The following is a 26393-nucleotide window of genomic DNA, read 5'->3' on the forward strand; positions in this document are numbered from 1 at the left end:
TAATGCTGAAGAAGATTAATTAATGAATAAGAAATTAGAAATGTGGGTAAGCTATGATGAATACCATAGTGAATGCATTATGGTAATGAAGACAGACACAAAACCCACACCCACCACAGTACTACAAGCTTATATGCGAACTACACTCCTGGAAATGGAAAAAAGAACACATTGACACCGGTGTGTCAGACCCACCATACTTGCTCCGGACACTGCGAGAGGGCTGTACAAGCAATGATCACACGCACGGCACAGCGGACACACCAGGAACCGCGGTGTTGACCGTCGAATGGCGCTAGCTGCGCAGCATTTGTGCACCGCCGCCGTCAGTGTCAGCCAGTTTGCCGTGGCATACGGAGCTCCATCGCAGTCTTTAACACTGGTAGCATGCCGCGACAGCGTGGATGTGAACCGTATGTGTAGTTGACGGACTTTGAGCGAGGGCGTATAGTGGGCATGCGGGAGGCCGGGTGGACGTACCGCCGAATTGCTTAAAACGTGGGGCGTGAGGTCTCCACAGTACATCGATGTTGTCGCCATTGGTCGGCGGAAGGTTCACGTGCCCGTCGACCTGGGACCGGACCGCAGCGACGCACGGATGCACGCCAAGACCGTAGGATCCTACGCAGTGCCGTAGGGGACCGCACCGCCACTTCCCAGCAAATTAGGGACACTGTTGCTCCTGGGGTATCGGCGAGGACCATTCGCAACCGTCTCCATGAAGCTGGGCTACGGTCCCGCACACCGTTAGGCCGTCTTCCGCTCATGCCCCAACATCGTGCAGCCCACCTCCAGTGGTGTCGCGACAGGCGTGAATGGAGGGACGAATGGAGACGTGTCGTCTTCAGCGATGAGAGTCGCTTCTGCCTTGGTGCCAATGATGGTCGTATGCGTGTTTGGCGCCGTGCAGGCGAGCGCCACAATCAGGACTGCATACGACCGAGGCACACAGGGCCAACACCCGGCATCATGGTGTGGGGAGCGATCTCCTACACTGGCCGTACACCACTGGTGATCGTCGAGGGGACACTGAATAGTGCACGGTACATCCAAACCGTCATCGAACCCATCGTTCTACCATTCCTAGACCGGCAAGGGAACTTGCTGTTCCAACAGCACAATGCACGTCCGCATGTATCCCGTGCCACCGAACGTGCTCTAGAAGGTGTAAGTCAACTACCCTGGCCAGCAAGATCTCCGGATCTGTCCCCCATTGAGCATGTTTGGGACTGGATGAAGCGTCGTCTCACGCGGTCTGCACGTCCAGCACGAACGCTGGTCCAACTGAGGCGCCAGGTGGAAATGGCACGGCAAGCCGTTCCACAGTACTACATCCAGCATCTCTACGATCGTCTCCATGAGAGAATAGCAGCCTGCATTGCTGCGAAAGGTGGATATACACTGTACTAGTGCCGACATTGTGCATGCTCTGTTGCCTGTGTCTATGTGCCTGTGGTTCTGTCAGTGTGATCATGTGATGTATCTGACCCCAGGAATGTGTCAATAAAGTTTCCCCTTCCTGGGACAATGAATTCACGGTGTTCTTATTTCAATTTCCAGGAGTGTAGTTCCACAGATATGAAGAGATTGAAAAAAAGAATGACAAGATAAAAGAAATTATTCAGGTAGTTATGAAGCCAAAAATTTAATTGTGATGAGGTCTGGAAATTGATAGTAGGAAAAGGAAGACAAGGAAAAATATTAGGTGAATATGGAAGGGGGAAAGGAACAAAAGAGGAAGCCTGGTAGAATTTTGCCCAGATCATGATTTGATCACCACGAACACTTGGTTTAAGAATCATGAAAGGAGAATAAATGTGTGGAAGATGTATAGAGACACTGGAAGGGTTATGGTTGATTATATAATGGTAAGACAAATATTTTGGAGCCAGAGTTTAAATTGTAAGACTTTTCCAGGGCCAGAAGTTGACTCTGACTGCAATTTATTGGTTATGAACTGGAGAGTAAAACTGGAGAAACTGCAAATAGGTAGGAAATTAAGGAGATGGGACCTGGGTAAGTTTAAAGAACCAGAAGTTGTTGAGAGTTTCAGAGCAAGCATTAGGCAGTGTTTCACTAGAACAGGGGAAAGGAATACAGTAGAAGACGAATGGGTAACTTTGAGAGACGAAATAGTTAAGTCACCAGACTATCAAATAGATAAGAATATATAAAAAGACAAGAACTAGTAGAAATCCTTGGGTAACACAAGAGATATTTAATTTAATTGATGAAAGGAGAAAATATAAAAATGCAGATGAAAGGCAATACAAATGTCCAAAATGAGACTGATAGGAAATGCAAAATGGCTAAGCAGGAATGGCAAGAGAACAACTGTAAGGATTTAGAAGCATATATCACTAGAGTAAAGATAGGTGCCACCTAAAGGAACATTAAAGAGGCCTTTGGAAAAAGGAGAAGCAGCTGTATGAATATCAAGAGCTCAGATGGAAAACCAGTCCAAAGCAAAGATGGAAAGCTGAAAGGTGGAAGGAGTATATAGAGGGCCTATATAATGGACATGAACTTGAAGGCAATATTATAGAACTGCAAGAGAATCTAGATGAAGATAAGATGAGGGATATGATACTGCAAGAGAATTTGAGAACCCGTGAAAGAGCCAAGGTGAAACAAGGTCCTGGGAGTAGACAATGTTCCATCTCAACTACTGATAGCCTTAGGAGAGTCAGACATGACAAAAAACTCTTTCATCAGGTGTGCAAGATGTACGAGACAGGTGAAATACCCTCAAACTTCAAGAGGAAAGTAACAATCACAATTACAAAGAAAACAGGTGCTAACAGGTGTAAATATTTCCAGACTATCAGTTCAGTAAGTCATGATTGCAGAATACTAACATGAATTCTTTACAGAAGAATGGATAAATTGGTGGAAGCTAATCTCAGGGAAGATCAGTTTGGAGTCCAGAGAAATGTAGGAAGATGTGAGGCAATACTAACCACATTACTTATCTTATAAGATATGGTAAAAAAAGGCAAACCTACATTTAAAGCATTTGTAGTCTTAGAGAAAGATTTGATGATGTTGACTGGAGTACTCTTTTTAAAATCTGATGGTATCAGGCGTAAAATACAGGGAGAAAAAGGTTATTTACAACTTGTATAGAAACCTGATGGCCGATATAGACATCAAGGGGCATGAAGGGGAAGCAGAGGTTGAGAAGGGAGTGAGACAGGTTTGCATCCTATCCCCAATGTTATTCAATCTGTACGTTGAACAAATGGTAAAGGAAACCAAAGATCATTGGGAGTAGGATTTGAAGGTCATGGAGAAACAACAAAAACTTTGAGGTTTGCCAATGACACTGTAATATTGTCAGAGACAGAAAAGGACTTGGAACAGCAGTTGAATGGAATGGACAGTGTCTTGAAAGGAGGATATCAGATGGATATCAATAAAAGCAAAACCAGGATAATGGAGTGTAATAAAACTAAATCAGGTGATGCTGAGGGAATTGGATTAAGAAATGAGACATTTAAAGTAGTAGATGAGTTTTGTTATTATGACAGCAAAATGACTGATGCTGGTCAAAGTAGAGATGATATAAAATGTCGACTGGCTATGGCAAGAAAAACATTTCTGAAAAAGAGAAATTTACTAGCATCGAATTTAGATTCAAGTGTTAGGAAGTATTTTCTTAAAGTATTGTATGGAGTGTAGCCATATATGCTAGTGAAACATGAACAATAAACAGTTTAGACAATAAAATAACAGAAGCTTTTGAAATGTGGTGCTACAGAAAAATGCTGAAGATTAGACAGGGAGATCATATAACAAATGAGGAGGCAATGAATAGAAACTGAGGAGAAAAGAAATTTGTGGTACAACCCAACTAGAAGAGTGAATCAGTTGGTAGGAGACATTCTGGTATCAAGGAATTACCAATTAAGTATAGGAGGGAAGTGTTTACATTGGGAGGGCACGGGGGGGGGTGGGGGGGGGGGTATAATAAAAGTCATAGAGGGAGACCAAGCGGTGAATACAGTAAGCATATTCAGAAGGATGTAGGTTGCAATAGTTATTCAGAGACAAAGAGGCTCGCACAGGATAGAGTAGCACAGAGAGCTGCATCAAACCAGCCTTCAGACTGAAGACCTCAACAACAACACAGAGGTGTATAAACCCTTGTTTTTACCCCGCTCCATTTGCAAGTGGAATAGGAAAGGAATTGGTCAGTGGTGGTACACAGTACCCTCCACCCTACACCAAACAATGGCTTGTGGAGTATGTATGTATGTAGATGTAGATGTATGTGCCATTCTCCAAAGAGACATAACTAACACTGGCTGTAGAAATCACCCACCATAAACACGTATTCACAAGTTGCACAGAAGACATTGATGCATACAGTTAGAAGGTTTGAAAGCAGGTTTCCAATCAAATGTAGCAAATGCTGGAGCCTCTCAGAGGTTTCCAGCTGTAACCTATCTACACACATTGTACAAAAAGCAATGTGAATAATGCAGGCTTGTGATACCTACTAGCATGACTCAGGACATGGAGAATGTGATTTACATCTAGATCTTTACACTTAAGCCACCACAGTATTTGTGAGTGATGATATAAAATTTACCAAACACACTGCCTTCACCTTTTCTTGATCCATCTGTGAGAAGTGCAGGGCAGTAAACTGTTAGTGCTTCTCTGTATTTTCACAACTATATCTAATTTTATTTTTGTCATCATTATTCAAGATATGAGCTGGGGTAAGTATTATTTTCTGCACTCATATTGGAAAATGGGCTCTTGGAATTTTAAGAGACTGGACATCTGTGATTTATGGAACCTTCATATTATTATCTGCCAATGGAGTTTGTCGAGTATTTCTGTAATGCTCCTGCAATGACTAAAAAATCTATTACAAAATGTGAAGTTCTTCTTTGGTAAGCATCACAGACCAATAAATAGTACTAAAGTATAGTTAAAATGTGTTTTTAAGTGTCCTTCTTCTTATCTGATTGTTTCACCTTATATTACTCCAGAAAGATACTCTAAAGTACACTATGGTTGTGAAATATTCAAGTGAGCTATTCTGATGTTATAGCCAAAACAGTTTTGATAACCTCATTTATTTACATGCGTTACATTACAATTATTTTGATCCAAAGTGACTGCCAGACATTGCATCATGTGCCTATCATTTTCAAGTCTTTATGAACTTCACAACAAATTCCTGATGATGTGATCTTCCTGCATACAGACTTGTCACTCACAAACAGTTATATAGAGCTCACCTCCTAACAGCTGCTTTCCGTGTGCACACCACTCAAGAAGTGAGGCTAGTTCTTATGCAGATTCTATACTGAATTCAACTGCTAGCAATCAACTACAGTTGATTTTATTTCATCAGCATCTTCAGATATTTTTACCATGTTTTTATTAAGTTTCTTTCTTGTTTGTCTGTCTGTCTGCTCAGGACAAATTTTGCAACAGATTTTAAACTAACTTCTCGATGAGCTATAGACTTGAAATTTTAAACATAGCTCAGAACTGTATGACAATGCAATATTAACTCAGTTTTTTGCAAGTCTGTTCAGTAAGGTGGGGGGGGGGGGGGGGGTGGCATGTAAGGTATGTAACACCAGTGTGTTGTGCAGGTAATCTTGAAATGCATTCCAGGTGATTTGCAAGAGGATGGAGAGATACAGCTGAGCAGAGATAGGGGGGCAAGAGGAGATGTATATTGCGTTATTGTCTGTCTGTCTGTTCAGTATAAATATTGCAATCAATTTTAAACTCACTGCATGATAAGCTAGAGACTTGAAATTTCAAACATAGCTCGGAACTGGATGATAATGCAATATTAAATCGCTTTCTTGTCTGGTGTGTAGCAAAGGGCACTTTGCTTACCACTGATATTTCCCAATGAGCTAGAGACTTGAAACTTCCAACATAGCTCACAACTGGATGGCAATGCACTGCTAACTCACTTTCATGTCTAGCGTGTGGTGGAGGGAACTTTGTGCCATATTGAAAAAAGCACGACAACACAAGAACTCTTGTCTCTATCTCCTGTCTCTAACTGTTAGGGTGAAATGTCACCCTATCAGAATGGTGTAATCACTAAATTTCTGCACTTCATTTGTTAAGCTTTACCTGAAGTTTTCCATCACTTCAATGTTTCATGTGGGAAGATGATGAAAATCAATGATTAATATTTTTTGCTCACATCTGATGCTTACCATCGCCTATATCATCTCTCACACTGATTCTGACCTCTTTAGAGATCACAGTTTTTCATTGCAATAAATATGGAACCACCATTGGTACTCATTCTATGAATTTAGTACATATTCCATCTTTAATTTAATTTTATACTAATGTTTATTTTTTTGCATAATCAGCTTTCTGTTAGCATTTTTGCCTTCGTTTTATCATTTTCTGAAATGAAGACCTCACGTGGGTTCATTTACAGAAGTTGAACTGTCACATCCAGAAGTTGGCTACATAATAGGAATAATAAACTCTGATAAACTGGATATTAAAGGGGTAAGGAACATTTAGTGACATCAAATGCAATAGGAAAAAAAGCTCTCTAGTCCGATGCCAAGGGTTCTGAGCCATGAGCCTATGGTGAAAGGGAGAGGTGATTCTAATAAATATGATAGGTCATGGAAACAAAAACCTATGCCAATGACATTGATTGCATTTCACTGCATTGAAACTGAAGGCAGATCCTGATTCTCAGCAAAAGGAGTACACTGTCAACCCTTATTTGTCTGTTGACTGCAACCCATTGAGGAATCACTTCATGACTGCACCCAGAAATATGTGAGCATCACATTATTTACTGTGGCAGCTTATATATCTGATTAAATGTGTAAACTGAAATTGAAGCCTGTCTCAGAATTTGATGGCTTGATTTATGTTTGTCGTATGAAACTCTCTACCACTGATAACTCATGCCAATATGGTAACTGGAGCACACCCCTTCTAAACCTGAGCTACAGGACTGGCTTTGTGCCACCATAATAGATTATGGACCAATTCATTTATACAGACTGGCAATCACATCACCCATCTTTGTCTCAAGCCCTTGTCAAGGAAATATGATCTCCCCTTGTGTTGTAACTGGACAGTGTTGGATCCTTTCAAGTTTATTAGTACATTTCTGGGGACTGTCACATAATTTAAATATCCAGTGTTAATACAAAAAATGGAGATAGTTGTTTGGGGACTTCTAAGGATGTACAGTGCAAAATCTATGTAGTAAACTACAGGCAAAACACTAATGTAGTCTATTCTAAAAATTTTCCTCTTCAGAGCCCTTGTAGTGCAGATATGGCAACTGAACTAGTAAATACTCTGGATGGACCATGAAAAGTAAGTTAAAAACACAGGAAATTGCAACAAAGGTACTTCAGTAATTTAAATGTGACTCTCTGGAAGAAAGAGAATTTTGTTCTCATACTGAGTACATTTATAGAATCAGTATTTGAGAAAGAGTGTGCAACAATTCAATTGCCTCCATATCCACATGTATGACACTGAAGGGCTACAGTTATAAGATGAGAGATTAGCACACAAACAGAAGTATATAGAGTAAATCTCTCTCAAATGATACACAAACAGAACAGATCACAGACACTAATATTGGCATGACATACCTTCTGCTGCATAATGTAGAGCAGCTCATGTAGTATGTATGTATATTTATGTGCCTCACTTAATTCTAATAAATATGCACCAAGAACATCTGAGCTGTTAAACTCTTAATAAATTTATATTATATGAAAATGATGGCATCGGTTTCATTGTATGTGATGCTAACGGCATGAAAGACATGTGCCCCTTCAATTAATAATGTGTTTAGTAATTGTACAAATGGCTGTCATTTAGAACATTCCCTTTAAAATTCAAGCTGTGGCTACTCAAATACCCCATCTTTACACATGTGAGACAGAATCTGTGCAAATGGACAACTATACACCAGAATCCACTGTACAGTACATGGTGGATGGTACCTCATATCAGTATTGACAATTTTCTTTCGTATTCCATTCAGATATTAATCAAGGTCAAAATTACTGTCTATAAGCCTCTGTATGTACCCTAAACTCTCTTACTTCATTCTCTTGATTTTTGTGTGAAATACATATGATGGTGGCAACAGAATTGTTATACAATCTTCCTTGCTGACTGTTTCACTGGGTTTCATGAGAAAAATGTCATCTTTCTTCCAAAGGTCCTCATTTAAGTTCCACAAGCACCACTGTTGCCCTTTTGGATGAACTTTACCAATCTCTTATGACCCTGGTAGTGCATCTCTGAAATTGGTGTCGACTACCATGATTACTTTAAGTGGGCTACAAACACTGAAACAGTATCTGAACTAATTGAATCAACTTTCCTCCTATGCTATTACAATTAATTATTAATAAAATACCTGCTATACATGAATTTTCTTTCACAATATTCCCAATCTCTTAAACAGAAATTGTGCTCTCCTCTTTGGCGTCTTCTATACTCTCTTTTAACAACTGTTCATACTGATTTTAGTTTACTGCCTGAGCTGCCAATTTCAGACTACACATGCATAGTTCTTGATCTTTTACAGTTTTTCTTAGTATTTTGCACTATGGCTTACAGTATAAAGGTATTTCCAGATCTTCAAATGTTTGACTATTTTGCATACATCTAATTACATACAGCAGACCTATTTCCTGTGGCCAGTGATGACTGGAAACAAGACAATTACAGATCCTAGAATCCACTGGAAACTGGACAGAAGCTAAGTAATCACACATATCCACAGCTGCCGCAAATGATATGAAAATATCAAGAATGAATTTTCAATATACAATGGAGTGTGTGATGCCAGGTATTTTTGATATGAGAATATCATGTTAAAGATAACTGAAGGGTAGTCCTATAGACACATCAGTCTAATATGTATCTCTATAAGTAAAGGAACTATAGAATGTTAAATACTTATGAAAAATAAATACAGTATTTCAAGGATTACTTGTGAACACAATATGTGAGAATTACAAATTAGGTGTTACACAACTGCCATGTAACCACGTAATACAGTTGCATGAACAATATTCAGTAACTCTCACATGCTAATTGTGGAAAAGAATGAAATCATTTAAATGAATTGTTTTGTATTTAATTAACTAAGCTACACACGGAGATATTGCTGCATGTGGTAGGCTCTAGTACTATTCACAGTATGTACACACTAAATGTCTTAATATTTATTGACTAATTAGTGTGGTATGGTATATCTAGTAACTGTGTACAACTAATGAAGGGTAGGCATACACTAAATTCACTCACACACGTGCACACACACATACACACACACACAAAGAAACACATACACACACTCTCTCTCTCTCTCTCTCTCTCTCTCTCTCTCTCTCTCTCCAGGAAAGATAATGTAAATACAAGAAATGTAGGCATAGTTGCAAATATGAACAACTATCAGCTGTAGAATAGATTGACAAAAATGAAAATTTGTGTTGGACCAGGACTCGAACCTCAATTTTCCACTTATCGTAATCAGCTGCCTTACCATTAGGCTGTCTGAGCACAACTCATGGCCAGACCCAAACTTCCATATGCTATCAACTAAGTGTCTACAATATGCATTTTAGATTTATTATGTTTATTTCTGTACAATGAGCAAGCAACTTTCAATTAAAATGTCTTTCCTGTATGGAAATACACAAAATGAATGTATGAGTGCAGGTTGTAGACACATGATTAATGACATAAGGATGTTTGTGTTTGGCCATGTGACATACTCAAATAGCCTAATGGTATGGCAACCACTCACAATAAGCAAGAAATCCGTGTTCAAGTCCTGATTCAGCACTAATTTTCATTGTATCATTCCATTATACAGCTGATGGTTGCCTGTATTTGCAAACTATGAATACATTTCATGTATTTCATAATGGCTGTAGTCGCCACAGTGCCTGTTTCTTTAGACAAGCCTACATGTCTGAAGGAACATTGACTGCATTGTAATTCTGGATAACACAGGGACTGCAGTATTGTACAATATAAGTACAGTTCAGAAGCATGAGTCAGATAGGATAAATTTTTTCATAATGTTTTCTTTGTACTAAATAATTTTCCACAAGGAAGCTGAGGACCTAACTAAATCACTAACATTCCCAATAAGCATACAGCATGAATAAGAAAATAATTCCATTTAGAGTATAGAATGGTAAGCCTCTTTAAATGTGGGTTTATGCAAGGTAGCCCCTATAAACAATGCACAGAGCCCAATAGCGTCTGATTCCAACATATAACATACACTGAAGAGCCAAAGAAACTGGTACACCTGCCTAGTATCATGTAGGACCCCCATGAACACCCAGAAATGACGCAACACAACATGGTATGGACTTGACTAATGTCTGAAATAGTGTTGGAGGGAAATGACACCACAAATTCTGAAGGGCTTTCCATAAATCTGTAATAGTACGAGTGGCTGTAGATCTCTTCTGAACAGCATGTTGCAAGGCACCCAGATATGCTCAGTAATGTTCATGTCTGGGAAGTTTGGTGGCCAGCAGAAGTGTTAAGTCAGAAAAGTGTTCCTGGAGCCACTCTGTAGCAATTCTGGACGTATGGGGTGCCACAGTGTCCTGCTGGAATTGCCTAAGTCCATCAGCATGTATAATGGACTTGAATGGATGCAGGTGACCAGACAGGATGCTTATCTATGTGTAACCTGCCAGAGTCATATTTAGATGTATCTGGGGTCCTGTATTACTCCAACTGCACATGCCCCACGTGATTACAAGGCCTCCACCAGCTTGAACAGTCCCCTGCTGACATGCAGGGTCTATGGATTCATGAGGTTGTCTCCATACCTGTAGACATCCATTTGTTCAATGCAATTTGAAATGAGACTCGCCCGAATGTTTCCAGTCATCAGCAGTTCAATGGTGTTGTTGATGGGCCTAGGTGAGGTGTAAAGCTTTGTGTCATACACTCATGAAAGGTACACGAGTGGGTCTTTGGCTCTGAAAGACCAAATCGATGATATTTCCTTGAATGGTTCACAAGCTGACACTTGTTGGTGACCCAGCATTGAAATCTGCAGCAATTTGCAGAAGGGTTGCATTTGTGTCATGTTGGACAATTCTCTTCAGTTGTCATTGGTTCCATTCTTGCAGAATCTTTTTCTGGCTGCAGTGATGTCAGAGATTTGATGTTTTACTAGATTCCTGATATTCTTGGTCACTCGTGAAAATCCTCGCTTCATCATTATCTTGGAGATGTTGTGTCCCATCGCTCATGTGCTGACTATAACATCATGTTCAATCTCACTTAAATCTTGATTATCTGGTGCTGTAGCAGCAGAAACTGATGTAACAACTGCACCAGACACTTGTTGTCTTATATAGGTGCTGGCAGCCTCAGTGCCGCATTCTGCCTGTTTACATATCTCTGTATTTGAATACACAAGCCTATATCAATATCTTCGGCACTTCAGTGTATAGTGAAAACTGGAACTCAGTTGTACAGAAGGTGACTGGAAGACATATTTGTAGGAAATATTCTGGGAAAGTATAGTGCATCAGCAAAGTAAATCATATAAAAGACGCTAGTGTCGCACATTTTAAGAGTAGAGCCTAGTGCTCCATAATAGGAAGTTTATATCTCATTGATTTGTTTTCACATTAATCTTTATTTAAATGTTGATTGAGTTACTGTGAGTATTCACAGATTCATCTCTGGAGTACAAGAATTTAGCAATCAAAACAGAATTTAATTTGTTTTAAAAAGCGTTTTCACTATCTATCAGTATCTTCAGTTCCTAAGACAAGATGGTACAGTTTTTTTTTTTTTTTTTTTTTTTTTTTTTTTTTTTTTTTTTTTTTTAAAATAAGAGCGAGGTGAAGTTGAGAACAGTAGAAGTCATTTTCATTATTAGTAATTTATTTATGGATACCACTATTATTTTTTAATCATGATTGCGTCTTGAAAAGAAATCTAACAAGACCATAAATGAATTGTGCAGCTGGTGGCAAAAAGCATACTTTCTTAAACAGCTTCATAAATGAGGCCTGAGGTGGTATGTCACATAAAATCCTCATTACACAGTTTTTTACAGTTAATACTTTATATCCAAGTGTAAAAATGTCCCAGAGTATTATTCCATGTGATATTAACACTTGTAAAGATCAAAGCCAGCAAACTTTCTAATGCTCTTCTCACTAAAATCAGCAATTAAATTAATAATAAATTTTGAATGTAAGGGTTTGAGATGACCTGTAATATGTGCAAATTCTTATTAATATGCACACTCAACAATTCCAAACGTTCAGTATAGGTAGTTCCTTCCATCTTGCTCTACTGTTATCAATCATTATATATTTTCCATTGTAAATAAATAAAGTAACAGTTTTTTATACTTAGTAGTGACCATTCATAGAAAACCAGTCAACAGTTTTTGTAAAAATTTGATTTCTGATCCCTTCCGTTGGTACATCTCTAGTACACTACCATTAGTAGCACAGAGAATTATACACTCCTGGAAATTGAAATAAGAACACCGTGAATTCATTGTCCCAGGAAGGGGAAACTTTATTGACACATTCCTGGGGTCAGATACATCACATGATCACACTGACAGAACCACAGGCACATAGACACAGGCAACAGAGCATGCACAATGTCGGCACTAGTACAGTGTATATCCACCTTTCGCAGCAATGCAGGCTGCTATTCTCCCATGGAGACGATCGTAGAGATGCTGGATGTAGTCCTGTGGAACGGCTTGCCATGCCATTTCCACCTGGCGCCTCAGTTGGACCAGCGTTCGTGCTGGACGTGCAGACCGCGTGAGACGACGCTTCATCCAGTCCCAAACATGCTCAATGGGGGACAGATCTGGAGATCTTGCTGGCCAGGGTAGTTGACTTACACCTTCTAGAGCACGTTGGGTGGCACGGGATACATGCGGACGTGCATTGTCCTGTTGGAACAGCAAGTTCCCTTGCCGGTCTAGGAATGGTAGAACGATGGGTTCGATGACGGTTTGGATGTACCGTGCACTATTCAGTGTCCCCTCGACGATCACCAGTGGTGTACGGCTAGTGTAGGTGATCGCTCCCCACACCATGATGCCGGGTGTTGGCCCTGTGTGCCTCGGTCGTATGCAGTCCTGATTGTGGCGCTCACCTGCACGGCGCCAAACACGCATACGACCATCATTGGCACCAAGGCAGAAGCGACTCTCATCGCTGAAGACGACACGTCTCCATTCGTCCCTCCATTCACGCCTGTCGCGACACCACTGGAGGCGGGCTGCACGATGTTGGGGCGTGAGCGGAAGACGGCCTAACGGAGTGCGGGACCGTAGCCCAGCTTCATGGAGACGGTTGCGAATGGTCCTCGCCGATACCCCAGGAGCAACAGTGTCCCTAATTTGCTGGGAAGTGGCGGTGCGGTCCCCTACGGCACTGCGTAGGATCCTGCGGTCTTGGCGTGCATCCGTGCGTCGCTGCGGTCCGGTCCCAGGTCGACGGGCACGTGCACCTTCCGCCGACCACTGGCGACAACATCGATGTACTGTGGAGGCCTCACGCCCCACGTGTTGAGCAATTCGGCGGTACGTCCACCCGGCCTCCCGCATGCCCACTATACGCCCTCGCTCAAAGTCCGTCAACTGCACATACGGTTCACGTCCACGCTGTCGCGGCATGCTACTAGTGTTAAAGACTGCGATGGAGCTCCGTATGCCACGGCAAACTGGCTGACACTGACGGCGGCGGTGCACAAATGCTGCGCAGCTAGCGCCATTCGACGGCCAACACCGCGGTTCCTGGTGTGTCCGCTGTGCCGTGCGTGTGATCATTGCTTGTACAGCCCTCTCGCAGTGTCCGGAGCAAGTATGGTGGGTCTGACACACCGGTGTCAATGTGTTCTTTTTTCCATTTCCAGGAGTGTATTTACTCCATCAGGAAGGGTGAGATTGTTTTTCCTTAGCAAGAACCGGACCAGACTCAATTTTGTGGCAGGGGCATAAAAACTGCCTGACAGCTTCCCATTATTTCCATGTGAAGCAAACTGATTTCTTGTTGTACCTTATAAAGCCATCAACTTTATTTATTGTTTTGATGTAGATTTAAACAATGACATGCATTAGACATAATTTCTCTAGTTCTTATCACATGCTAGCTAGCAAAAGAAATACTGTCTCAGAAACTATCAAGTTTTTGCTCCGGTTCGGAAATATCGTAGGTCCGGGGTGCTATATTAGAACTACTACGTTAATGTTGTCATACATCTTAATTTACTTACACATTCTACTTTTCGTATACGGGGCGGTCAAATGAAAACGAGACAGTCTATGTCACGAGCATGGCACCGACGTGGGTAATGCAGGTAGGTATGTGTACAGAAGCGACCTCTGTTGAGAATTTGGAAGAAACAGCGCGAGCGTTTAACGCTGTGGCATTTGTCTCTAGGCGTGCTCGACGTGAGGTCAGCGAATCGTGTAAGCGTCCCACTTCACCACGGAGGCCGGGAAAAAGGAACAGCGAGGTGTAGTGCTGTTTTTGACTGCAGAAGGAGTGTCAGAGAGTGAAATTCCTGCCCGAATGTCTGCTGAGTATTTCTAGTGCGCGAGTGTTTGCACGGAATAAGTAATTTCGAGGGTATGAGGTGTTACTGAAAGGCAGCAGTTGACCAGGGCAGGCTCATCAAGTCATTGCTGCGGTGGATGTCAGAAATGACAGCCGGCGGACAGTGGAAGACATAAGGCTCATATTGGGCATCAGTCACGGTACCGCTCACGTAATCATAACAGAGGGTTCCGGAAAATCTGTGCCCAATGTGTTCCGCACAGCCTGATGGAGGAGCAGAAACTGAGCAGAAGGTCAACATAACTGCAGCACTTGGAACAGTATTACGGTGAAGAATATCGTTTCCTGTGCTGTAGGGTCGCGGGAGATGAAACATAGTGTCATCATTTTGTCATTTTGAGCCGGGGAGCAAGCATCGTAATCAACAATGGAAGCATACGGATTCACGCCCATCGAAAAAATTCAAAGCCGTGCACAGCAGCTCCGCCAAAGTCATGATGAACCTTTCTTTTTTCACAGAGCCCACTGCTCGTTGACTTTCTGGAACACGGCGCCGTAGTTAATGCAAAGCGGTACGTGGACACTTTGGAAAAATAGGAGCGTGCCATTAAGTACAAAAGCCCAGGAATGCTGATAAACGGCATCATTCTGTAGCAGGATAATGCCTGCCCACACGTTGCCAAGCTTGTTTCGACTACGCTGCAGAAGTATAGCTGGGAAGCGCTAACACATCCTCTATGCAGTCCCGATCTCTCCATGTGATTTTATTTTTGGTTCAAAATGGTTCAAATGGCTCTGAGCACTATGGGACTTAACATCTGAGGTCATCAGTCCCCTACAACTTAGAACTACTTAAACCTAACTAACCTAAGGACATCACACACATCCATGCCCGAGGCAGGATTCGAACCTGCGACTGTAGCAGTCGCACGGTTCCAGACTGAAGCGCCTAGAACCGCTCGGGCACACTGGCCGGCTTTATTTTTGGTTCTCTGAAGAAAGACATTCGTGGATTTCGATTTGCTTCGGACGAAGAGGTGCCCACCTGAGTCCAATCGTGGTTCTGTAGGAAACCGCAAACGTTTATGCAAGAGGGCGCTGACCGTCTTGTCTCACGTTGGGATAAATGTATTAACAGCTATGATGATTGCTTTTAAAGTAATAAACAATTTAAAACTTACCTGTATTTTTTCCGTCTGTCTCATTTTCATTTGACTTCCCCATATTATCAGTTCTCCATGCAAGTCTGATGAGAAACTGCATGCATTAAACTCTATCTTTGTTAACATACTGTGATACTTAACTACAGAAAACAAAATTGATAGTTAAATTACCATGTGTATGTAGGGAACAAAGTACCCAAAAAGCGCTGAAGGAACAGCAATTGCCCAAATAACATACTTCTTTTTCTTCCATATGTCCACATTCAGCAGTGATTTGAAACCAGTTTTTACGTTGTTAGACGCATCACTGGCTGGTTTGACTGGCTTAAACAGCACTGCGCATAGCATCATGAGCGCCATTAGACCAGCAAGAAACTGCATACACGACTCCATTGACACGGCAGTCAGCAGGCCTTCGATAACAAAAGGCATCACTATAGTGAATACAGAGCTCCCAGCAGTTACAAATCCATTCACAATGCCCATGTATTTCTTGAAGTAATGGCCCAGAATTACAAGGGAAGGAGTGTAGACCAGGGAGGCTCCTGTTCCAAACATGATTCCATATGTGAAACAGAGAAGTTCTATCTGAAACAAAGGATGAAACCATATTGAGGTTAAATTTACAAAAATATTAAATATTATCTACATATTATATCTGCCACAGACATTAACATAAGAAATGAAATAATTCTGTACAAGCTGAAAATGTATTACTCATTCATTAAAACGATACAGAAACATAAGAGATCAAAATATTCTCCAAGAAAAGCTGTAATAATACATTACATTACATGAATCATATTCCATACAGCAAACAAACAGGAGTCTCTGTGATAAGAAGTGTACGAGATCTGAAGGGATGGCAAGGAGAGAAGCCAGCTCATACTAATTTTGTGGAAGAGAGAGGCGTAGAGAAGACGAAGTACAATTTCTCATAGAATAAAACTCAGAAAGATTGAAAAACTATGTGTATTTATCATGAAATAGACTAACACTACCACTTTTCTTATTTCAGACATACATAACATTTTTGCATAACATTTTCTGTCAGGCAGCTAAAGTTCAGTTAGAAGCAATACTTTCTATATTTACATTTTAGTAGTTTCTGACAGTGTACCACAAAACAAGAAAAATATCACTAATTGAAGATTGAACACTATTCGAAGCTTCTGTAGCCTACAGCCATCTAGAATTTTCAGCTGCTACGTAAATACCAACAAACGGAAAAACAGAGTTTACGTTTCATAAGAAATGGCTCTCGTTAACCTTGGAAAATGTTCTACATGTCCCGAAATTCTTCAAACTGATACTGAATTGGTATGTCTTTCTGTGGGGATGAGTCATTTTAAGAGATTCCTTATATAGACGACAACAACTCTGATACTGAAACAATATTAGAAGAAGATGAAGAAGACTGCATTAATTGCGGAGGACATGGAAAGGAAGTGTTGTGGTATCATGCGCAGATCTTAGGCTGCATTTTCTGGCTGGGATGATGGTGAAGCGAAAGACATACCCTGGAAGAGCAATTTTTGTGTATAAAGTGTATTGCCTATGTAATTAATCTTATTCTAAATTTTTGTTGCGACTAATATTTCATAACCGAGTTTCATGATGAGCAATCTGTTATTGAATTTTTGGTGTTTCATCTTTGACTTCTATACATCATGCCACATACATAGTTTCTCTGAGTTTTTAAAAATTTCTTCTCTCTTAATGTAAACGTTTATATACTCGTTATCTTACCCATAGGTGGAGTTAGACGACGAAAATTATACTTTTTTTTAAAAAAATGTTTTTCGTAAATCGAGGAGTGATAACAGCATTTAAATATTTCTTATTGAACGTAAATCGTTAAAATAGCTGTTCCTTTAAATTTCAGGCTTTTAAATCACTTACTAAACTGTCAGAAAAATTCTGGAGCTTAAGTTCGTCATTTTACCCCAGCCTCTCCTAACTTGTATTTTAAAGTTCCTGCAAAAGATGTATGTAGTCGATGGGACGAACTTTAGTTGAAGACAGTAACTGAAAGGAATTACCAGGAATGGCGTGGTAAATTTGAACTGGAAAAGAAATAGCACTTGGTCAAAGCTTAGCACGCTACACGGTTTCTTAAAAATGACGAAGTCAAGTGTATGTTATATCATGCCATTTCCAAAATTGATAACATCTATTGTACACTACAAGCGAGATATGCATGTGCATAATTCCGGAAACCAATAATTTAACAATGGTAATAGGTGCAAGCATATATGGAACGATAAAGACAGATGGAGCGAGAACATCCCAAGAAATAGCATTTATGTTTGCTGAACGTATTAGGCAAGATGCTAAAAGCCACACGCCTATTAGTCTCCACTGTGACTGATGTACTGGCAAAAATCGAAATATTACAGTCGCATCTACAGTGACTAACTTGACCTTACATCCTTAGTTAAGCATAAAAAAGCTTATCATAATACTTTTGGTTCAGGCCACTAATTTTTGCCTAATGGTCTAGATTTCAGAATAATTGACCCAGCGTCACAAAAATATATTCAAATCTTTCTTCCTGGGGACTGGATTCGTCTTGCGATGAAAGCCAAGACTACTAAGCCTTTAGTACGTCTCAAAGAAACAACAACTGAAATTTTATCTACCAAAAACGTGTCAACAGAAAAAAACTGATGAAGGCCATCCCATCAAGTCCTTAGAGATGAGCTGAATGAGGTTTGAGTGAGAGGTGTCTTGTACACTGCAGTTTAAAATGCTTTCAATGTAGATATTGGCGTCTCGAAAGTAACTATGTCTACAAAAATTTTTAATTTTTTGAGAAGCAGAACCAGCTATACAAAACTCCAAGAATGTTCACTGATAAAGAAAAGCAAAAGGTCAAATTTTGCCTTCATTTTTACTATTTCTTCCCGCAAACAGCAGCATCCATTGCAAAAGCCTATAGACAGAAACTGCCATTAGATCATAAACGTCCTTTAACTCTGTGATGCATAGCGCCCTCTACCGTGTACAGCTCTTAAGTTTTGGAGTTTTCAACCATTTCTGAGGCTGCAAATAAACATAGTCCACTGCAGTTGGCACTCCCTACTGGTGTTGTCCCCTGCATGCATTTGCGGCCTCATGACTGACTGTAAACACCAGAGAAGTGTCCTTTAAAAGTCGTCCACTGCAGTGAAAATCATGCACTACAGGTTTAAGGGGGAACGACAGGGTCACGGACGAAAATATTGCTCAAATTGAGGATTTTTTTCTCGTTACTGCAATGCAGTAGACAAATGGAATTTATTGCAATGAATAAATCATAGGTTGAAGTTTTTATCGATATTTTTTAATTGAAAAATATTAATATATCCACTGTGTAATTGGGATTTTCCCGAGGCAGCTCTGAAATTTGGAAGATCGACGGTTGGCGGTGTAACTCTGGTTGTGGTTATCTGAAACAGGAAATTAACATATCGCCCAGATCCTTACGGATGTAATTTTAGTTCATCGTAGGGATTTGCAAAAAAAATTTTTTTGGCGAAATTATAGATATTTGAAAATATCGCCATTTTTTGGACCCCTCTTTTTTCACCGAAAAGATACTATCAACAAAAAAAATCGGCTACGATGAACAGAAAAGAATTCAATTTGCTTCAAGGGAGACCAAAAAAATCATAGCGTGGGCACCAACAACTATGCCGAAAACCCTTATAAGCCCTCATTTTCGTCCTCAAAGCCCTTTTCGTCGCACAGCGCGTCGCCGCTGGCGTCTCTATCGTCACAGAATAGGCGCATTTCATCGCCGATTTTGATTTGAAAGGCATTTGTCACGTGCATTAATACAGTATGGACTACACTGAATAGACATACGGCCAAATTTGAAGCCATGTTGACAGTTCCGCTTCGGCTGGTTCAAATGGTTCAAATGGCTCTGAGCACTATGGGTCTTAACTTCTGAGGTCATCAGTCCCCTACAACTTAGAACGACTTAAACGTAACTAACCTAAGGACATCACACACACCCATGCCCGAGGCAGGATTCGAACCTGCGACCTTAGCGGTCGCGTGGTTGCAGACTGTAGCGCCTAGAACCGCTCGTCGACACCGGCCGGCTCGCTTCGGCTGGATATTATTTTTGGAGCGTACCTCGAAATGAAACTATTGAAACTTTCGTTCACATTTTGAGTAAAGCAGCCCAGCAACGCTCCAGCAAATCAAGTTTACTCAAATCGGTATAAATAGGGAGCATGACCGCGGAACCTGTTCCCTAACGCCGAGGCATGCCGTGCACGCTCGGCTTCCAACGCTCACCGAATCGTCACTTTTTTGAGTTCGCTCATAATATTTTGGGGAATAATTCTTCAATGTATAGACATTAGAATTCCGTAACAAACAAATTTCGAGTTTTTTCGACCATCACCCTGTCGTCCCCACTTAATGAGGAAACTAGAAAATAAAGTACTGACGAACCTCTCCTTGATGACTGCCTTTAAGGCTTAATCTCAAATTTTTTAGGTTACTTTATGCTACAGCTATAAAAAAGTACTAAAATGTTTCCATTTTCACTGTGTTGTATTCAACCGATTGACCTTATGTGAAAAACATCTCATGAATTACCACTTTAATTATTATTTTTGTGTTTTCAGATTATGTCCTATATTTAGTCTCCATACTATAGCAATAAAAAGAAAATCATCCTCATATCACATTAGGATTCGGCTAGTGCTAATAAACTTTAACTTTGATTATCTCTGTATAATACACCGTTCAGTCACATTAATGTGACCACCACCTAAGTCCGACGTCAATGTACAATAACTAAGTTCGACGTGAACGTACAATAACCACTCACAGATGGCATGTGACAGCACTAACAGTGCAGGGTTCATAAAGCTTGTCGGGGGGACGCAGAAAACAGTACTTTCGTTGTCGTAATGCGGAAATTGTGCGATTTATGTGACTTCCAAGAGGGTACGATCGTTGGCTTTCGGACCAAGGATGGAAGCATTTTCGAAGAGGCTAAATTTGTAAACTGTTAACGTGCCATCATGGTTAAAGTGTACCGTGCATGGCAAAAATGGCGCTATCATAAACCGGCGATGAGGCAATTGTGATGCACCAGAGACAATGGATGACAGGGATGACCGACGGATGTGGAGATGTGTACGGACGAATAGGCGTGGAACTGATGAGCAGGTTACTGCCCACATGAATGAAGGGGCTACTAACAATGTCTCCTCAACGACCGTTCAGGGAACGTTGTTGCACATGGGCCTCCACAACAGGTGCCTGTTCATGCACCCATGATGACTGCTGTTTATTGGCGACGAAGGCTGGAATATGCGCTCCAGTACCACAACTGGACGTCCATTGAGTGGTGACAGGTGGCGTTTCCAGATGAACCACGTTTCATGCTCCGTCAGACAGGTGGCCATTGGCGTGTACAGCGTTAAACGTCTGAAAGCAAACAACCTGCAACCAGGAGGGAGCGTTATAGCCTGGAGAATGTTTTCGTGGCATTCCCTGGGTGATCTCGTCGTTCTGGAAGGCCGCAATGGATCAACACAAGTATGCACCTATCCTTGGGGACCATATCCATCCCTACATGCAGTCTGTTTCTTCCTCGGCACTTTGGTATCTACCAGCAGTACAATGCAATGAGTCACACAGCTCGCAGTGTACATTCGTGTTTCGAGGAGCATCAAGTTGAGTTTACCGTTGGTCACCACACTCTGCGGATTTGAATCGAATTGAGAATCCGTGGGACCATGTCGATAGTCCTACTCGTGCCATGGATCCTCAATCGACAAATCTACTGCCTCTGGAGTCAGCATGTCTCCACATTCCTGTCGGTACCTTCCAGAACCTCATTGGCCCTCTTCCTGAATGTTTGCGCTGCAAAAGGTGATTATTCAGGCTTTTCCCAAGTGGTCACATTAAAGTGAATGGACCGTTTATTTGTGGCAAACAGCTTAGCTGAACTATCCTGTATAACATAACCAAAAAGAAGCCCTAGTACAATTAAAATTACATGCTTGTTGGGAAAAATTTGGCCTTCATTTAAAAAAATTATGGCCGTGGCGTTCAGTACGAAAAAGATAAAAGATGAACTTTGTTTACTGATGCCATTCTCGGATGTATGCAATGTTTGTGGTGTTCCAAACAGCAGACTACTCATTCAGACAGCCAAGTAAGCTCACCGAACAAAATATTAGTCAGACACTTAATGAGTATCTTTGTCGCTTTGGAGCACTGCAGATGGTGACGAGACTGTCATTTGACCTTCCACAGCTGACGTAAGTCGTGGCAGTCGATTATATGGAATCAACTCAGTAAGATGCATCGATGTGGAGAATGGCAGAGTTGAGTAATTGTGTTTGGACATACCCATGACCACATCATGAATGAAGCTGCTTGATTTGCTGATATATCAACGTGGACGATCCACTATGCCTACGGGGAATAGCGTACCACTCGCGGTCATGTAACACGGCGTAAAAACAGTGATCATAAAAAGATTTTAACTGACAGGGGTCAATGACTAGTGTCATCCCTCGGCAATGAAAATCGGTTTCAATTCCGAGAGGAATTTCCGCTGCCAGTGTATGCACGTCCATCTCAACTAGTTTCCAAGCGAACATTACGAAGGGAACCGCAAGGAATGAACATCTGGAAACGGGTACCTCGCAAAAGACCGTTGCTTACAAAGCCACACAAAGCTGCACGACTTCAATGGGCCAAACAACACAGAAACTGGACAATAGCTGGCTGGAAGCGTGTCGTGTGGTCCGGCGTGTCACGATTTTGCGTCCTTTGAACTGGTGCAAGACGTCGAGTGCCCAATGAGGCGTTTAACGCTCATTTTGTGGATGATGTAGTTCAAGCCAGTGGTGGTTCTGTGATTTGGGGGCTGGTTTTCGTCCACGAATATGTACCAGTCTGGGTGACTAAGTGTTACTCCTCCTTCTTCATCTTCATGGTAAGTATGCTGTGGACGCCGACGTCTTCCAAGATGACAACAGTCGTGTTCACGGAGCTGCACGCATACATCCTGGTTTTACGAAGACTAGTCAGCTAAATTAGCAGATCTTAATCCCATACAAAACGTCTGGACAGTTTGGAACTGTGTGCGAAACTTAGCAGTCATCGCCGAAATGAGGCAGGTGTGGTGGGTCTAACCAACAATGAGTCACTCCAGGTGGATAGGGCGTACCTGAAGAAACATTTGCAGTAGTTTTTTCACCGAACTGAGTCCACTATCAAGGCTGGAAGCGGTTTTACAAGGTATTAGTGCGATTTGTCCTCGAGGTAATCGGTTTCTTGTCTGATGTGCTTCCACTTGATACGGGCTTAGCGTTCTCGCGCTGATTTTATGGTTCCTATTAGGTCTGCAGTACGGCGTTTGAATCACTGTCTTTAGTGAACTGTATCCGTGTCACACGCTGTAATGTTCCCCGATTATGCCTTTAGATGTTTTTATTTTCCATTTTCCATTTTTGTTTGACAGCGCACATACGTTTTTATTAAGACATATACTGGCAGCCAAAATATCCGACACAGTGATATCAAGAAAATCACGAGCCACTTTTTATAATGTTATTTGTTAAAACTCAGTCCCATTCTCAGGGAAAGGGCGTTGAGGACAGATGTGGGTATCCCGCATTATCGTCTTGGATAAGTTCCTTTCGGCGGTGGTTTGTCGTTGCGTTCCCATAACGGGTGTATCTACGTCATGTGAATGACTATGATGAAGGCTTATACAGCGTAGTGTACGAAGGGAAGGGAGAGGTGAAACCCGGTACCGGCACGTAGCCTACTGCTCTCACATAACACCAAGGTGGCTGCCGATTTTAGTCTCACTCCATTAGATGCTACAGAGAGGTTTAGAAAATAGTCCAGACTTTGGCACAAAGTGTCGTAGTGTGGAGCACTGCATCCTCTCCTGCAATGCAGAAACACTGATGGTGAAAATTTCTTCCACCACCAGGATTCAAACCGGTCACCTCTGAGTCGATCGTCACCACACAGGAGTGCCTTAGCGACGTCGACTACGTAGATGGGTGCTATTACTTGTACTTCTTTGTATTGAGTCGATCTGTTTTACAACTGTCAGTATGAAAACCTTTGATTGTAGATGAGCACATCATACACAGGAGGAACATTTGTTGTTGGCGGGCAGGAAACGAAAATATTAATACGGCATTAATTAACTCCAGAAGTGTCCATGGTTTCATTCATTAACGGTGAAGAGCACACATAGCACTACGAACAGAAAGATATCGGGAACTGGAAGTGAGTACCAGTGACACCTTGAATTCCGGGTAGAATAGCCGTACATATCACAAAGAAAGGTTGCCGATAAGAACTCGATAATATGTAGTGATATTAGCAGTGATGTTACTACAGATTGCGGATACGGAATAATCTGGCTGTAAGTAAGTGAGAAAACTGGGGCAGGCATTGTAATGGAATACTTACATGGGCCGGCCGCTGTGGCCGAGCGGTTCTAGGCGCTTAAGTCTGGAACCTCGTGACCGCTACGGTTGCAGGTTCGAATTCTGCCTTGGGCATGGATGTGTGATGTACTTAGGTTAGTTAGGTTTACATAGTTCTAAGTTCTGGGGGACTGATGACCTCAGATATTAAGTCCTATAGTGCTCAGAGCAATTTGAACCATTTGAATTTACATGGACAATCTACCTCAGGAGCTGCAGCATCAGGACTCTACAAAGGCGTTTTGGAAAATGTCGCACATAGATTCCTGGTCATACTGTAATAATAAAGAGAGATTTTATACTACACGCCCTATAGTGAGGCACATGCGTGATTTGAGCAGATGTCTGTGATAGGAATTTGGCGGTATTTTATTGAATGTTCTATTCGAAAATTGCCCTTAGCTGTTACTTAGAGTAACGACTCGAAACGTCCTAAACCTCCTAGCAACTAATAGACCCGATTTTGTCGATTCAGTTAACGTACAAGATGCAGTACAAGTCCTCAGCATTGCAGCAGTATACAAAATACATTATGAATGCGATGCCACCTACTTCGTGGAAACTAGAAGGCATGTTAACAACCGAGCGAGGTGGCGCAGTGGTTACACACTGGACTCGCATTCGGAAGGACGACGGTTCAATCCCCCGTCCGGTCATCCTGATTTAGGTTTTCCGTGATTTCCCTAAATCACTCCAGGCAAATGCCGGGATGGTTCCTCTGAAAGGGCACGGCCGACTTCCTTCCCCATCCTTCCCTAATCCGATGAGACCGATGACCACGCTGTCTGGTCTCCTTCCCCAAACCAACCAACCAACCAACCATGTTAACATCAACATGAGTGCTATTTTCTTCTGGTGTAGCATAACAGGTCTTCACTAGTGGTGCACCATCATCGCGATTGCGGGCAGCCTATGAAGTTTCAGGAAATTCGAGTTCTTGCGAGACAGACATGGATGCGCACACGCAAAATAGGAAAGGCAACTGAAATCCAGAAGCAACGGAAGAATATTCGTGCAGAGGAAGCCTACAGGCTCCCAACGACTCAGTTGTCTATAATCCAGGCACGACGGGCTGAGTGTGATCGCAGGGCAGAATCCTCAAAGAACACTGCCGCGACCGGCTAAACAAACGGCGCATGCAGAACTGGCGTCGTTTTTCCGCCACTAACAGCAGATAAAATCGAGTCTCATAAGCTTGTCACCGATTCACTGTGGGTTACCAATTACCACCAAGCCGTGTAACCCACGAAGAGTCTGCCACAAACGCTCTCCGTTTCTCCTATCACCGACCAGTGGTATTTTAGGGTCAACAAACCCCATTAAACTTGATGTCGGTGGTCTTATAACAGCGTAAGAATGCGATGTATATGGGAACGCCCACTTCCGGCCTAAATTAGTCTGTACCCTGACGAAGGACGCTACAACACGGCCAAAAAATCTGTTATTTTAGCGTTTCAGAATTTTAAGTATCTTAAAAAGGCTACGAAGGCTTTCCCGGCGTAATAATTGATAATATTCTTCTCGGGTATGCAGCCGGATCATAACGTCACCGTCTTTATTTCTTATAAACTGCAACTATACACTTTTTCTTTGACATTGGAAAGAGCCTTCGAACACTACCTAGCAACACAACAGACGTGGCACTTGTTCAAATAGGAACAAGAAAACAGTGCTGTCTGCCACTCTGCCGCTGTCAGGAGAAGAGGCCGCAGAAAAGTCTGCTCTGCTGCACCAAATGTAAGCAAACACTTAACCTAAGTACGGTTTGTGTGTTTATTGTTAGGACCTAGAGGCGAGCTCTAGTAGCACTTCCTTGTTTACGCCGAATAACGCAGTCAGTCGACCCGGTTGCTCAAGTAGTGCTTCAATGTTTGCGTGTGTGTTGTATTGCCGTCAGGCTTTTCGGTAGTTTATTACCATTTCACAATTGTTCTTTGTGATAAACCGTAAGTAGCACATTATACGGAGAAAGAGGAGAGCCACACGCCTCGCAGTGTATGGACATTGGTATTGCTACTGCGGCAGTTGGCAGTGCGCTTTATGCTGTGAGTAGTCATTCTGAGGATGCAATCAATATGGAAGTTCAGCAACTAACAGAAAACAGGAAAGAGTCGTGAGGTAAATAAACTATCGTTACTGACGAATAGGTTGCTACAGAAAACAGTCCCTCAGGCATCGTA

At 41.8% G+C, this 26393-nt stretch overlaps 1 protein-coding gene across 1 annotated transcript in view; it reads right to left on the reverse strand.

The window, feature by feature from the left end:
- The window catches only part of LOC124556216 (monocarboxylate transporter 10), a 459031-nt gene that overhangs the window by 117474 nt on the left and 315164 nt on the right, over window positions 1–26393 (reverse strand). The window contains exon 3 of the mRNA XM_047130204.1: window positions 15911–16327. Within this exon, the coding sequence (XP_046986160.1) occupies window positions 15911–16327 (417 nt within the window). The remainder of the gene's footprint in view (window positions 1–15910; window positions 16328–26393) is intronic.

This window comes from Schistocerca americana, chromosome X (assembly GCF_021461395.2).
Source record: "Schistocerca americana isolate TAMUIC-IGC-003095 chromosome X, iqSchAmer2.1, whole genome shotgun sequence".
NCBI lineage: Eukaryota > Metazoa > Arthropoda > Insecta > Orthoptera > Acrididae > Schistocerca > Schistocerca americana.